The following is a 15,331-nucleotide window of genomic DNA, read 5'->3' on the forward strand; positions in this document are numbered from 1 at the left end:
TGAAACTATTCCAATCAATAGAAAAAGAGAGAATCCTCCCTAACTCATTTTATGAGGCCAGCATCATCCTGATACCAAAGCCTGGCAGAGACACAACAAAAAAAGAGAATTTTAGACCAATATCCCTGATGAACATCGATGCAAAAATCCTCAATAAAATACTGGCAAACTGAATCTAGGAGCATATCAAAAAGCTTATCCCCCAAGATCAAGTCGGCTTCATCCCTGGGATGCAAGGCTGGTTCAGCATACACAAATCAATAAACGTAATCCATCAGCTAAACAGAAGCAATGACAAAAACCACATGATTATCTCAATAGATGCAGAAAAGGCCTTTGACAAAATTCAACAGCCTTTCATGCTAAAAACTCTCAATAAACTAGGTATTGATAGAACGTATCTCAAAATAATCAGAGCTATTTATGACAAACCCACAGCCAATATCATACTGAATGGGCAAAAACTGGAAGCATTTCCTTTGAAAACTGGCACAAGACAGGGATGCCCTCTCTCACCACTCCTATTCAACATAGTGTTGGAAGTTCTGGCCAGGGCAGTCAGGCAAGAGAAAGAAATAAAGGGTATTCAGTTAGGAAAAGAGGAAGTCAAATTGTCCCTGTTTGCAGATGACATGATTGTATATATAGAAAACCCCATCATCTCAGCCCAAAATCTCCTTAAGCTGATAAGCAACTTCAGCAAAGTCCCAGGATACAAAATCAATGCGCAAAAATCACAGGCATTCCTATACACCAATAACAGACAAACAGAGAGCCAAATCATTAGTGAACTCCCATTCACAATTGCTACAAAGAGAATAAAATACCTAGGAATCCAACTTACAAGGGATGTGAAGGACCTCTTCAAGGAGAACTACAAACCAGTGCTCAACAATGTAAAAGAGGCCCAGCTAATTTTTAAAACATTCTTTTTTGTAGAAACAGGGCCTCCCTGTGTTTTCCAGGCTGGTCTCAAACTCTTGTCCTGAAGCAATCCTCCCACCTCCCAAATTGTTGGGATTACAGTCATGAGCCACTTCACCCAGCCCAATCACTGTCTTTTAATTGTGGAATTTTACTTGGCAAGCGTCTCCTTGTCAACATAGTAAGACTTTTTTCCCCTACATTATTTTTATATTTATATAACAATGACTTTTACTTTGAGCTTTAATCTTTTGAAATGAATAATCTATGAGAGATCAGCTCCAGGTATTATCACTGATTTGAAATACTATTTTCATTATATTTTGCTTACTCATTGTTCCTACTGCTTACTACTTATTGCTTACTCATAGTCAAACATCCCAAATACTAGTCTTTCTTCTAGTTTAGTGTGTTTCCTTTACCTAATTGTCTTTAAGACAGAAGTGTTACGTGTTTTAAAGTTTGAATCCTTAAATGCCTGAGTGTTTTAAGAGTTTTTTTTCCTCCTCCTTGAATGTTAATTTTCTAGGTATATAAGTCAGTGTTTCAAAGAATTTTCTTTCACAACTTTGAAGCTACAGCTTCATTGTCTTTAAACATCTAGTATTGCTGATATCACTGTGATTTCTGTTGTTTTATAGGCCATCTAGTTTTTATCTCTTAGGTTAAAAATTCAGAAGCAAAGATTGGTCACCATTTCTATTTTGTTTTCTTAGGAATAATAACAATAATACTATTAGGTTGAATTTTGAGGATGGTTAAAATGAAGGGTTTTTTTTTTTTAAACTTCTTGGTTTCCCCAACACCTTAAGTTTTTTAAAAAAGGGAAGGGCCTGCCAAAATTAAATAATTTTTCCTCCTGTTGTCATTCTACAGTGTTTTAAAATACTTGCATCAATGAGTAATATCCAACTTCCTGAGGCAGCATAATCTTCCCGCCCCTTTTGGCTACTCCAAAGTTTACATATTTTGAATTGGAATATGACTTCCTAAAAAATTTATGTATTAAATCTTCTGGATGGAGCAGTTAAAAAAAAAACCTCTTTTTCAAAGCAGTGGGAACTTTAGTTTGATGATGAACTATATATAACTTATACCTACAATTCTTATTCTGGTGTTTCAAAATTTATAACTGTTTTCCACCTAAGTTTTAATTGAGAAATATATAATAACTTTGCCTTTTAAACTACAGCTTATATTTTACCAACCTTTTATTTAGTGAATTTTTTTTTTTTAACTTAGACTTTGTGTGGACAGTAATGACCTCACGTTTCCGATTGCCTGCTGGCAGAACCTACAATGTACGAGCATCAGAGTTGGCCCGAGACAGACAGCATACTGAAGTGGTTTGCAACATCCTTCTTCTGGATAACACTGTACAAGCTTTCAAAGTAAATGTAAGTATTTTGTGTCTTTTAAAAAATAATCTCTGGCTATAAGTCTGAATTTAGACATATATGTAAACTAGGATTATTAAATTATAGTACAGTTTGAAAAGTCTTATTCAAGTAAAAAAGTCTTTTTGGTGCAGGATTGTATTAGGTGCATGCTCTCATTCAAACTGGGTCTTTTTAAAAAGTGTTGCTCACTGGATGTTGTTGAGAAACCAACAGTGTGCATTATGATTAGTAGAGCAGATCCATAGTATGTGTGTGGTTTTCATAAGTGTGCTTGAGGGTGCCTGAAAAGAATTTGTTCTTCTAAATAATTTATACATATTCATGGTAATTTTACTTGTACTGTCTGTGAGTAAAATTTTTGCCAAACAAAAATAAATGACAGCCCTGATCTTATCTATCGTCTGAAATATTTATTTAACAAATATTTGTTCATCCTATTTGTGCCTAGCTTTGTTTGCTCATTGTTATTTGTTAGTTTTACCCATGTGGTGTGTTAACAGTAGTTAGTTCATTGTTACTGCTCTGTAGTACCCTTTTGTATGAATATACTATAGTTTACTTATCCTTTCATTAACCATTTACTTGTCCAGTTTATTGTTGGTATATATTTGGATTTGTTTCCACTTTGGGCTCTTACAAATAATACTGCTGTGAACATTCTTGTACATATCTTGATACATATAAAAGTGTTTTCTCCCTTTTTATTTAAAAACTTTTCAACCTATATAGAAAAGGTGAAATAATATTATAATGAATACCCTTATACCCTTTACCTAAATTGACCCAGTGTTAACATTTCGCACATTTACTTTATGTTTCCTTCTCTCTACATGACTTTTTTTTCCTGAACCTTTTGAAAGTAAGTACTTTAGTATTCCGAGAATCTCATAATTACCACATCCCTAAATTTAACTTTATGAAAATAATAATATATGCAGTCTGTATTCAAACTGGAATTCTTATTCTTCAGGATGTTTTGGTATTTCCAAATTTTTCAGGATGTTTTCTGCTGTATTACTTGGGTATTTCCGCACTTTGAAATCTTTAAGTAATATAAAATATGAATCTTACACCGGGGCCAGTCGGGGGATGAGGGGCTGGGGGAGGGATAGCATTAGGAGAAATACCCAATGTAAATGATGAGTTGATGGGTGCAGCCAACCAACATGGCACATGTATACCTAGGTATCAAACCTGCACGTTGTGCACATGTACCCTAGAACTTAAAGTATAATAATACAAAAAATGAATCTTTCTTATTTACCAGTTTAAGCTTAAAATTTTCTGTGTATTACTATATAGCAGGATTATGAATTTATCTCAAATTCCAAGCTATTTCACATTGAAAAAGGGTCTGCAGAGTAGTGAATATTACATCATTATCATTAAAAATACCTTCAACATTATCTGAAATACCCAACAGATTTAGTGTGCTTTTCTAAAAAGCTAAACTTTTGATTTCTTTTGTATTCTATCATCTGTTAATATATAGTTGGAATATAGGTTGCCAAACAGAGATAATATAAAATGAAGAGAATTCTACTTTGTACAAATTTCTATTTAATAGAAACTCTCATGTATTAGACAGTTGATAGAAGAAAATAAGCCTTTTTTCCTATTATTCACGTGTTAGAATTCTTTTTTGGAAAAGGCATAAATTTAATAACTTTTGTCTTAGCTTAAATTTAGTTACTATTTAGTTTTCATTTTAACTATAGTTTTGAATGTATTTCAAAATATTGTAAAAAGGTTTGGTATGTTTCTCAGCTAGCATAATTTTCTGTTGAGCACTTTAGTTAACAGTAGTATGCTGTATTTTTCAGTGTAGTAATCAATGTGCTGTCTAGTTACTCTTTTAGAAAGACATATATATTAATGTACTTTTATATGTTTATATTTTAAAAATATATATTACATATATTTAGCTGGCAGTTTCAATAGACCTAGATATATTACCTAGAATGGTAAGTAAGCTTACCATTCTGTGGTGCTAGAAACTTTCTCTACCATTATCTCAGGTCATCAAAAAACTTAAGAGGAACAATATTTATGAAAAATTGTTGGTTATGTAGTATATTTATTCCTCTGGGTATTTGAACCCAAGCCATTCAAACCAAAAGAGTTGCTTTGTACTTTTAGGTAGATTATTTATCTTTTAATCTATGTGAATAAATCTCCAGTTATGTACTTTACAACCTGTGGAGTGGTATGTGGCAGCCTGCAAACTAATTGGGGGTTTGAAAGTTTTGGTGTTTGTTTTCTTGTGTCCACTTAGTACCATTAAGTCTCAGAAATCCTTTGTGGGCAGCTGCCAGGTTCACCAGCATTTCTCTGTTCACCAAGAAGGAGAACTACTCAGTTTCCTTTGGAGACTACCAGGCAATGATTTGTAAAGTCAACCATTGGAGTCATTGCTTTTCATGAAAGATTTTTGCACCACAGGTAAAATATTCATGTTGCCAAAGCCTGCTTTGTTTCATCTGGTAGTTATCTCATCAAAGCTGTTTCTGTATTTTCTGAGGGAAATTTTTGTAATGAAGGAGTTGATGTAACTTCACTAGATCTTGCTTTTTCTCTGCTGTGGACATAGGAATGATAAGCCTATTATCACTGGGTTTGTGTTGGCTTGTGTTGTTTCAATGTCAAGTCCTGTTTTCACTGTGGCTTTGGTATAACCATTTATTTACTGTAGCCAACCTGTGGAGTGTATTGTCCCTCTCATGCTGTGAATTCATTGTCACTAAATGAATTCATGATATGAGAATTCATCTCACCAAATATGTTTGCATTAACAACTCACTAAGTATGTTTGCATTAAATACTTTAAAATGCATAGTGTCCGTACTACATGGATTGATGTCTTCAATCTATGAGGATTTTTACCCCTAATTTTTGACTTGACTTTTACTTTGGTGCAGCTGATTAACGTTAGCCTGTATGATGAACAAGGAAGGGCTGGGAGGACCAGACTATTTTAGTTACTGTGACTGCGTAAGAAATTACCCTAAAACTTAGTGGCATAAAATAACCATGTATTGTCCTCAGGGATTCCGTGAGTCAGAGATTCACACACACAAAAAAAAGGCTTAATTTTGCTCCATTATGTATCAGTCCTCGGCTGGAAGACTCAAAGGCTGGAGGCTAGAATCATTCGAAGGCTTATTCACTCACGTGGCTGTTACCTGAAACCTTAGCTGAGGCTGAGGCATCTATATATGACCTCTTGATATCCTGGACTTCTTCATAATACAGTGGCTGGTTTCTTTCTTTCTTTCTTTCTTTTTTTTGAGACGGAGTTTCGCTGTTGTTGCCCAGGCTGGAGTACAATGGCACGATCTGGGCTCACCGCAACCTCCGTCTCCCAGGTTCGAGCGATTCTCCTGCCTCAGCCTCCCTAGTAGCTGGGATTACAGGCATGTGCCACCATGCCCGGTTAATTTTGTGTTTTTAGTAGAGACAGGGTTTCTTCATGTTGGTCAGGCTGGTCTCGAACTCCCGACCTCAGGTGATCCACCTGCCTCGGCCTCCCAAAGTGCTAGGATTACAGGCATGAGCCACTGTGCCCGGTCACAGTGGCTGGTTTCTAAGGGTGAGCATCTTTAGAGAGAGAGGCAGACTGTAGCTATATTGCCTTTCCAATCTGGCCTGGGAAGCCATGTAATGTTACTTTTTCCATGTTCTATTTGTCAAGGTTGTCACAGAGTTAAGTGAAAGGAAATAGACTGCATCTTGATAAAAAGTGGAGGATCATCATGTGGGATCAGAAATGTTGCCGTGGACTTACTGGGAAAATACAGTCTGCCAATATGGCATCCTGTGGAGGTGTCCATTTTGCCTCTTCCTCATCACTTACTGTACCCATCTTCCTACTTTCATAGATACCCAGAAATTTCATCCCAGAACTGTCTCCTTTGCTTCTCAAGGGATAGCTACCATATTTAAGGAGTCAGAGATGATGAAAGACAGGTTTAATTTTTATTATTTGCTCTTTGTGTTTATTATTTAAATTATTTACCCAGGTGTGCCATACTTAAAAAAAAATGTATATGTGTGTGTATGTGTGACACACACACATCTATCTTTTAAATTTGATTTATATGTTTTATAAGTGTATGTATGTACATGTAATTGTCATATTCATTTACACAATTTTCGAAACCATATAGTTTTATAGGTCTTGAGTTTGTAGAGCCTCACTGCCAGTCTTCTTAGAGCTGAGTGAGAGGAAGGGATTGGAGAGGACTTACCTATTCACTATGTAGACTTTTTCTTATTATGCAGGCTCTGTCTGTACAATACAGGCAGTATAATCTGCCTGTACAATTAGTACAGTACAAATTAATCAGCTGCACATGATGCTCCTGATTCCAGAGTCCTTCTGGTTCATTTTCTTCAGAGAGTAAATCTCCAGTTCCTATGGTGATTGGCTGTAGGGGAGGGGAAGTGAGAGAAGTCATGTAGGGGCTGTTACTTGTATAGACTCTCAACATTTTTTCAGTCCTGACCCTGCCTTCTCTTTTTGAAAGATAATTTGTACCCCTATTTCTAGAGTTTGTGGGGTAAATGAACTTGCTCCTAGGCCTTTCTCACACTGTTAACTTTTTCTGTCACTTAAGGTGACCACTGAAGTTGCTTTTCATTTTCCAAAATTTTCTTAGGGTAGTCTTTTCTTTCATTACTAACTATACCTACACTGTTATTTTAGTGTGCCTTGAGCAAACATTTATGTTCAGCCTTCCTCATTTTTAACCTTGACATCTCTCAAGTTGATTGTCAACAGTGCCTACCTTGAAGGAGAATTTATTAAATACCAAACTTTAAAAAATAAAATCAGATGTTAAAATGGAATTTATCTTTAGTACAAAAAGACATGATAATTTTGTCAGCTTTTATAGTATATGAAAAGTCCAATATTATAGTGTATGATAGATTTTTAAAGCTTTTATCTATTTTGAAATCCTTTTTTTCTAGGCTATAATCATATTAAACACTAGAAAATTATTTTATCAATCAAATTTAGAGTTGAGCACAATTAAGGTGACCATATTTCTTGTTTTATTATTTCACCTTGCTGTGGTTTCATCAGGCATATAGTTCTTGGGTCTCATATTATATTTGCCATGCATAAGTCTGTTACTGAAAATGACCTTTACTTCTATTGAAAGATTCTTGGGCAGTTATTCAATGATGATTTTATACATCTTTATTTTGAAGGCTTACTCTGTGACTATACACAAGTTGTTCTTGTCTGTGTTTCATATTCTTTCTTTGTTAAGAGAGAATAATATCTACCTGACATTAGGATGCTTAGCATTAAACAAGAATGTTGGTGAAGTGCCTGTTTATGTATCTGACTAGTATTATGCATTTAGAAAGGTTGACTTTCCTCTCTTGCTTGTAATCCAATTGATCCATTCTCTTGTTCCAGAAATGTTTTCTTGGAAGTATGTTATTTTTGAAATTCCACAAAATAGCAATCTACTAATTGTTTGATGTGCATATATAACATTTTCATCCATGTATTGGTGTACATATACTGCTTGCAAAACCCAATTTGTTTACTGGCAGTATTGATTAAAAATATATATACACAGAAATTTTAAAATGCCAGTTATTTGTAAAAAGTTAAAGAGAAAACAATTGTCAAGTGTTACTTTTTTGAGAATTAGGTTTTTTTTAATCCCACAGAAAATTGTAGTTATTCATGTACATTATTTAATAATTATTGAATACCTAACATACATTATGGAGTATAATTCAAAAATAGTTGGCAGCCATTAAATTATGAGAGAGATGTTGGATTCTATTTAGAAAGATTTTCAGCTTGGTTTTCCTTCTCTGGAAATTACATGTAGATTTTATTGTTTTTTGTAATATGTATAATGCACAAAACAGTGCAGTACACAGATCTTCATTATATAACTCAATGAATTATTTTATGTATACACCTGTGCAGTACCACCAGATTAAGGCATTGAATATTTCTCTCAATAAAAAGGATTCCCTTGTGCTCCTCTAAGTATAGTCATGCATCACTTAACAACAGGCATACATCCTGAGAAATGTGTCATTAGGTGATTTCATCATTGTGTTGAGCATCATAGAGTGTACTCACATGTAGATGGTATAACCTATTACACACCTAGGATATATGGTATGGCCTGTTGCTCCTAGGCTACAAACCTGAACAGCGTGTTAGTGAACTGGCTATTATAACATGATGGTATTTGTATATCTAAATGTATCTAAACATAGAAAAGGTATGGTAAAGATACAGTATTAAAATCTTAGCTAGGCACAGCGGTAGGCACTTATAGTCCCAGTTACTTAGGAGGCTGCGGTGGAAGGATTGTTTGAACCCAGGAGTTTGAGTTCAGCCTCGACAGCATAGCAAGACCTTGTCTCTGAAAAATAAATCAAAAATCAAAAATTAAAAATCTATAATCTATGGCAGTGGTCCCCGACCTTTTTGGCACCAGGAACCGGTTTCATGGAAGACAATTTTTCATCGGACTTGGGTGTGGGGCAATGGTTTCAGGGTGATTCAAGCACATTACATTTATTGTGTATTTAATTTCTGTTATTACTGCATTGTAACATATCATGAAATAATTATACAGCTCACCATAATGTAGAGTCAGTGGGAGCCCTGAGCTTGTTTTCCTGCAACTATATGGTCCCATCTGGGGGTGATGGTAGACAGTGACACCCAAAGTGTGTTGCTTATGTCCAGTCTACTCCATAATCTCATTTTGGTTGCTGTCACTTCAGAAAACACTGCTTCATAAAGATAGGATGTTGGAAATGGAAGCAGGCTTTTCAGTGCTGTTGTAGCAATCTCAGGATGTTCCACCTTGACTTTAATCTGGAATTTACGGAGATGTGAAGTTGTCTGAAACATACTTTTATAAGGCCACCATCATTTGCAATCTCAAGCAGTTGATTCTCTTCTAGCACAGACAAAGTTGATTTACCTGGTTTATTCACAAATGGGTCACAGATCCATGTAATGCTCGAATTCTTTTGAAAGCTGAGACCCATCTCAGAAGTTGCCATAGAGCTGTGTGAACAGACCTGAGTTAAGGGAATGCATTTGTCAACTTTTGCTTTTGTTGCAATTGCTTTTGTTGTCTTCGTTATGAAATCTTTGCCCATGCCTGTGTCCTGAATGGTATTGCCTAGGTTGTCTTCCAGGGTTTTTATACTTTTGGCTTTTACATTTAAGTCTTTAATTCATCTTGAGTTAATTTTTGTATATGGCTTAAGGAAGGGGTCCAGTTTCAGCCTTATGCATATGCCTAGCCAGTTATGCCAGCACCATTTATTGAATACAGAATCCTTTCCCCATTGCTTTTTTTTTTTTTTTTAATACTTTTATTTCTGGGATACATGTGCCCAACTTTTCTCTCTGGCTGCCCTTAACATATTTTCCTTCATTTCAGCCTTGGTGAATCTGACCATTATGTGTCTTGGGGTTGCTCTTCTCAACAGTTGTAGGTGTGTAGCATTATTTCTGGGCTTTCTGTTCTGTTCCATTGGTTTATATGTCTGTTTTTGTACTAGTACCGTACTGTTTTTGGTTACTGTAGCCCTGTAGTATAGTTTGAAGTCAGGTAGTGTGATGCCTCCAGATTTGTTCTTTTTGCTTAGGATTGCCTTGGCTATTTGGGCTCTTCTTCGGCTTCATATGAATTTTAAAATAGTTTTCTCTAGTTCTTTGAAGAATGTCAATGGTAGTTTAATAGAGATAGCATTGAATCTATAAATTGCTCTGGGTAGTATGACCATGTTAACGATATTGATTCTTGCTATCCATGAGCATGGAATGTTTTTCCATTTGTTAGTGTCCTCTATGATGTCTTTGAGCCGTTGTTTGTAGTTTTCCTCGTAGAGATCTTTAACTTGCCTAGTTGTGTTCCTAGACATTTTATTATTTTTGTGGCGGTTGTGAATGGGAGTTCATTCCCGATTTGGCTCTTGGCTTGACTCTTGTTGGTGTATAGGAATGCTTGTGATTTTTGCACGTTGATTTTGTTTCCTGAGACTTTGCTGAAGTTGTTTATCAGCTTAAGAAGCTTGCGGGCTGAGACTATGGGGTTTTCTAGATATAGGATCATGTCAACTGCAAACAGGGTTAGTTTGACTTCCTCTCTTCCTATTTGGATACCATTTTTTTCTTTCCCTTGCCTGATTGCCCTGGTTAGAACTTCCAATACTATGTTGAGTAGGAGTGGTAAGCTAGAGCCTCCTTGTCTACACATATATTTACATCACCCCTAAGTCTGTTTTTATTGACTGCCTTGTCTCTTGATTGTCTCCCAGAGTGCTGAGATTACAGCTATGAGCCACCATGCCCAGCCTCTGTTTGTTTCCAAAGAGAATGTACAACAGAGACTATGTGTCCTCAAAGCCTAAAAATATTTGCTTTCTGGCCCTTTATAGGAAAGGTTTGGACCCTTATTTGTTGGAGCTCTGGATTATTAAGTCCCTCTAAATAATAGTGAATTATATTATGCAGGCAGTTAAATAGCCAGCAGATTACTTTGATCTTATGGAGATTAGTTTTAAGCTTTTTAAGATAGGTCTGTTTCACCTTTGTTCTTACTCCTAGGACACAGTTTGTCTAGGGTCTCAACTAAGTGACTAAGGTATTCATCAAGATATCTCTCCTCCGAGCCTGGACCACATCTTCTTAGAACTGCACAACCTCTGAAATCTGTTTAGTTAACAGCTGTTTTCTCCTAGAAATTCTAACCCTGTGTATGCACATCCTATGAAGCAAGTAAGGACCAAAGGGCAATTTCATGTGTATTTTTATAGCTTTTTTCCTTTCACTTTCTCAGTTCTAATAACCTATCCCCAAAACCCTGGCACCATAGCAACCCCAAACATTAATTTTAGTTTTCTTATCCTAGCAGGACTGCCACTGTCTGCTTGGGCTTTGTTTCTCCACAGTATGGTTTGGCAAGTGCCCCCAAGGAGAAAGCCAGCGTGAGACTTGATTAATCTGCCCTTTTCTCCCAAAGATCATAGCCCTGTGTTGGTTGGTATCTGTTGCTTGTAAATGTTACATACATGTTTTATTTGGTCTATATTTGGTCCGGTTTTTATAGATGCTTGTAACAGGAGAATATTCCAATACCAGCTACTCCATATGATCAGAACCCCAAATCCTCATTATTTTAAAATATGAAAACGTATCTCATTATATAATCAGTGAATTTTGATTTGAAACATTTAACATGTTACTTGCTGTATTTTCTGATTCATTGTTTACTTGACCCAGACAGTTGAGCCAAATAGGACTTAGATCTCAGTTAATAATAGTAAATATATTCATCTTATAAAATCGAAATGGCCCTTGCTTTCCAAAGATGGAACCCTAAACAGCTGGGCTAATGGATTTGATATTTTAGAAGATTTAATCTGCAACATTTGAGATGCACCTTCACACAAGTTGATCTGGGCATAGCCGTTGTCAGAGAAGCTTCTGTCCTTGGCTGATAAATTATTAATGCTTAATTATTTAACTTTTTTGTTTGTTGTTTACATATCTAGCATCTTAAAAATATTTCATAAATATTTTAGCCTATACCCTTTTTTCCTCTACTGTATTCACAGTGTGTAAGGAATACTTGGCTGTTGTTTTTTTTGTTTTGTTTAGAGACAGTGTCTTGCTCTATCTTCCAGGATGGAATGTGGTAGTACCACCATAGTTTAGTGCAGCCTTGAACTCCTGGGCTCAAGGGAATCCTCCCACCTCAGCTTCCCAAGTAGCTGAGACTACGGGCATGCGCCACCATGACCACCTAATTTAAAAAATTCTTTAGAGACGAAGTCTCACTATGTTGTTCAGGCTGGTCTCGAACTCCTGGCCTCAAGTGATCCTCCCACCTCGACCTCCCACACTGCTGGAATTATAGGCATGAGCCGCGGTGCCTGGCCTATTTGGCTCTTAAATATGCTGCCTTTTGACTTATTTCATATTCTTGAAGGGAATAATCATTTAAATATTTTTGCCATCATAGTGCTTTGTATGTCTCTCCTGAAGCTCATTTAATAGCATGTCCATCTGTGATAGATGTGATCTGTTCTTTGGGAAAGGATGTATGACATAGCTCTATTTTCTTCCTAGTACTTGCATAAAGAAACTTTCAGTATTCATTGGAATGGAGTTGGTGAGCATAGAAAGAGTTATAGTTATCACATAAGGAAGCTACATGACTCACTCTCTGCTGCCTCACTGCTTCCCCTGGGTAATTGTCTGTCCTCATTCCCATGTGGATTCAAGAATCCCCCAAGGAAGCCCTGGTGGGAAGACCTGGAAGGTCTGGCTCTTTGCCCAGATGCTGGTGTTGGTGTTAATGTTGATGGATATGCTCTGCTGATCATAATACTCTAGAGAAGAAATTGCGTCTTATCTTTGAACTCACCATTCATAATGTTTATTCCTAACTCAAATTGGATAGTTCAGTATCTGTATATCAGGAATTTGGTTTCATATTAAAGGTAATATCCATTTATTTGAGTCTTTGCCCTTATTATTTAACATTCTTTTCAATAATTAGACTTAATAATTATGCTTCCAAATGTTTAAAATAAAGCTGGACTTGCACATACATATATGTATACTTTACATATATATATACACAGCTTTACATACACACGTGTGTGTACGTAAAGCCGGACTTGCATGTGTATATGTATACACGTATACATGTATGCACACATAGCAAGATTTACTTTTGAAAATATTTATCCTGAAACTCTTTTATCCTCTTGGTAATTCAGTATAGTAGCTCTTCCTCTTAAATATTATTCCTAGTGACATTTTATGACTCTGTTTTTCCATTTACCTTTTGAATTCTATCCATAATTTTTTTTTTTTTTTTTTGAGACAAAGTCTCACTCTGTCACCAGGCTGGAGCAGTGGCGTGATCTCGGTTCACTGCAACCTCCACCTCCCGGGTTCAAGTGATTCTCCTGCCTCAGCCTCCCAAGTAGCTGGGACTACAGGCGCCTGCCACCATGCCCAGCTAATTTTTAGATTTTTAATAGAGATGGGGTTTCACCATGTTGGCCAGGATGGTTTCAATCTCTTGACCTCGTGATCCCCCCGGCTGGGCCTCCCAGAGTGCTGAGATTACAGGCGTGAGCCATCGCTCCTGGCCTCTATAATTTTTAATGTATCAGTTTGGTTTCCACCAAGAAAAGTGACAGCTGTACTATGTGAGGAATTAGTAATAGTATTATGACACATTTTTTTTTTGAATGTGCAGACATTTCCTTTTGATGATTCATTTGATTTGTTTATGATAAACTTCAGAGCCTGTAGTTTTGGCTTTCTTTTGCAATTATTTAATTTTTTCATGTAAAATCTGGATGTTGATAGGCACTTGATACATTAAATAGGTACTTAATTTTAGCACTAGGTTAATTTACAACTTTGGATTCACTGTATTTTTTGACATCACTTACTTTGAATCACTGTGAGATGACTTTCATTTTTCTTCATCAAGAATATCTTGTGTGGGATGTGTGCTAGTTCTTTATATCCTTCGTTTTTGAAAATGTCTAAGTTTTACCCTAGACTTAATTGATAGTTTGGGTAGAGAATTTTAGATTGGAAATAATTTCTCAGAGTTTTGAAAATGTTGCCTGCTATTAATATTGCTGATGAGGAGTCTGATACTATTTCAATTCCTGATTGTTTATGTATGACGTATTGTTTGTAGACATTTAAAATGTGTTTTCCTTTTCACTTTTTTTTTTGCTTTAATTTCATGTAGATTGTGCATGAAATCCACCAGCTTGCAATATGACACTCTTTTGCTTTCCACTATGCTTGAAGTCCCTAGATTTGAAGCCACTTCAGTTTATCTTAGAATAATTCAGGGGAGGTATGGGATTGAGAACTGAGGGACACAACCGTTCCCTACATGGATCTTCAACCTTCCTTTCCCATTTTTAGCCTCATGCCTTATCTTGCTGTTTCTCACACTTATCCTCCAATGTTTGAGCCTTTCTGTTTATTTGATTTGCTTCCTGTTGATATCTTTCTCTGCAGGTATTTGGTGTTTAGCTCTGCTGTCTCTTCCACATGCTTTCTATCTTCCAAAGTGTATTAGTATCCCCCCCCCCTTTTTTTTTTTGTGATGGAGTCTCGTTCTGTTGCCCAGGCTGGAGTGTAGTGGCGTGATCTCAGCTCACTGCAACCTCCACCTTGCGGGTTCAAGTGATTCTCCTGCCTCAGCCTCCCAAGTAGCTGGGACTACAGGCATGTGCCACCATGCCCAGCTAATTTTTATATTTTTAGTGGAGACGGGGTTTCACTATGTTGGCCAGGTTGGTCTCCATCTCCTCACCTCGTGATCTGCCTGCCTCGGCCTCCCAAAGTGCTGGGATTTCAGGCATGAGCCACCGCACCCGGCCGGTGTGTTAGTATCTCTTTAGCCGATATCTTCTCTCCTTTTGTTGTTCTTGTGGTTTTTATGTTTTTAGTACATTCCTTCTTTTTTTTTCCCCTCAAATTAATGGGCTTTCAGGAATGAGTAAAGGTAGACACATTTTCAGTCCATCACATTTAACTGTAGGTTTAAGAATTTTTGAACAGTAAGTTATTAATTCTTTTTCCTTTAGAAGAATAACAACAGTGGATGGTGGTTTGCCATGACATTTGAAATCACATTCTTGTATTTTAATTAAAATCAAGTTTTTATTTTTGAAGTTTGCCTCTCCCAACATTTCTATTTTACATGTGTTTTGGGGACTATAACAAGAGTCAGCTTAACCAGTTTGTAATCAAGCACCTAAATATTGCAATCTTATCTCAACCTTTATTCTTTTACTGTAACTGCTTCCTCAGTGATTATTATCTAGTTAAGAAATTCATCAGTTTATCAAGGCTCATTTTGTTTGACCTCTAGGAGCTTTAAAAACTGGTACTGCTCCTTATTTCAAGGAAAGCTCTCTTCTCTGTGATCACATTCTGGATATACTTCATCTGT

At 36.3% G+C, this 15,331-nt stretch overlaps 1 protein-coding gene across 10 annotated transcripts in view; it reads left to right on the plus strand.

Moving 5' to 3' along the window:
- Positions 1 to 15,331, plus strand: part of PTPN4 (protein tyrosine phosphatase non-receptor type 4) — a 247,054-nt gene that overhangs the window by 72,914 nt on the left and 158,809 nt on the right. For all 10 annotated transcript variants that reach the window (XM_055108445.2, XM_055108444.2, XM_055108446.2 and 7 more), the window contains one exon: positions 2,167 to 2,321. In XM_055108445.2, the coding sequence (XP_054964420.1) occupies positions 2,184 to 2,321 (138 nt within the window). In that variant the 5' untranslated portion in view covers positions 2,167 to 2,183. The remainder of the gene's footprint in view (positions 1 to 2,166; positions 2,322 to 15,331) is intronic.

Source organism: Pan paniscus, chromosome 13, assembly GCF_029289425.2.
Source record: "Pan paniscus chromosome 13, NHGRI_mPanPan1-v2.0_pri, whole genome shotgun sequence".
NCBI lineage: Eukaryota > Metazoa > Chordata > Mammalia > Primates > Hominidae > Pan > Pan paniscus.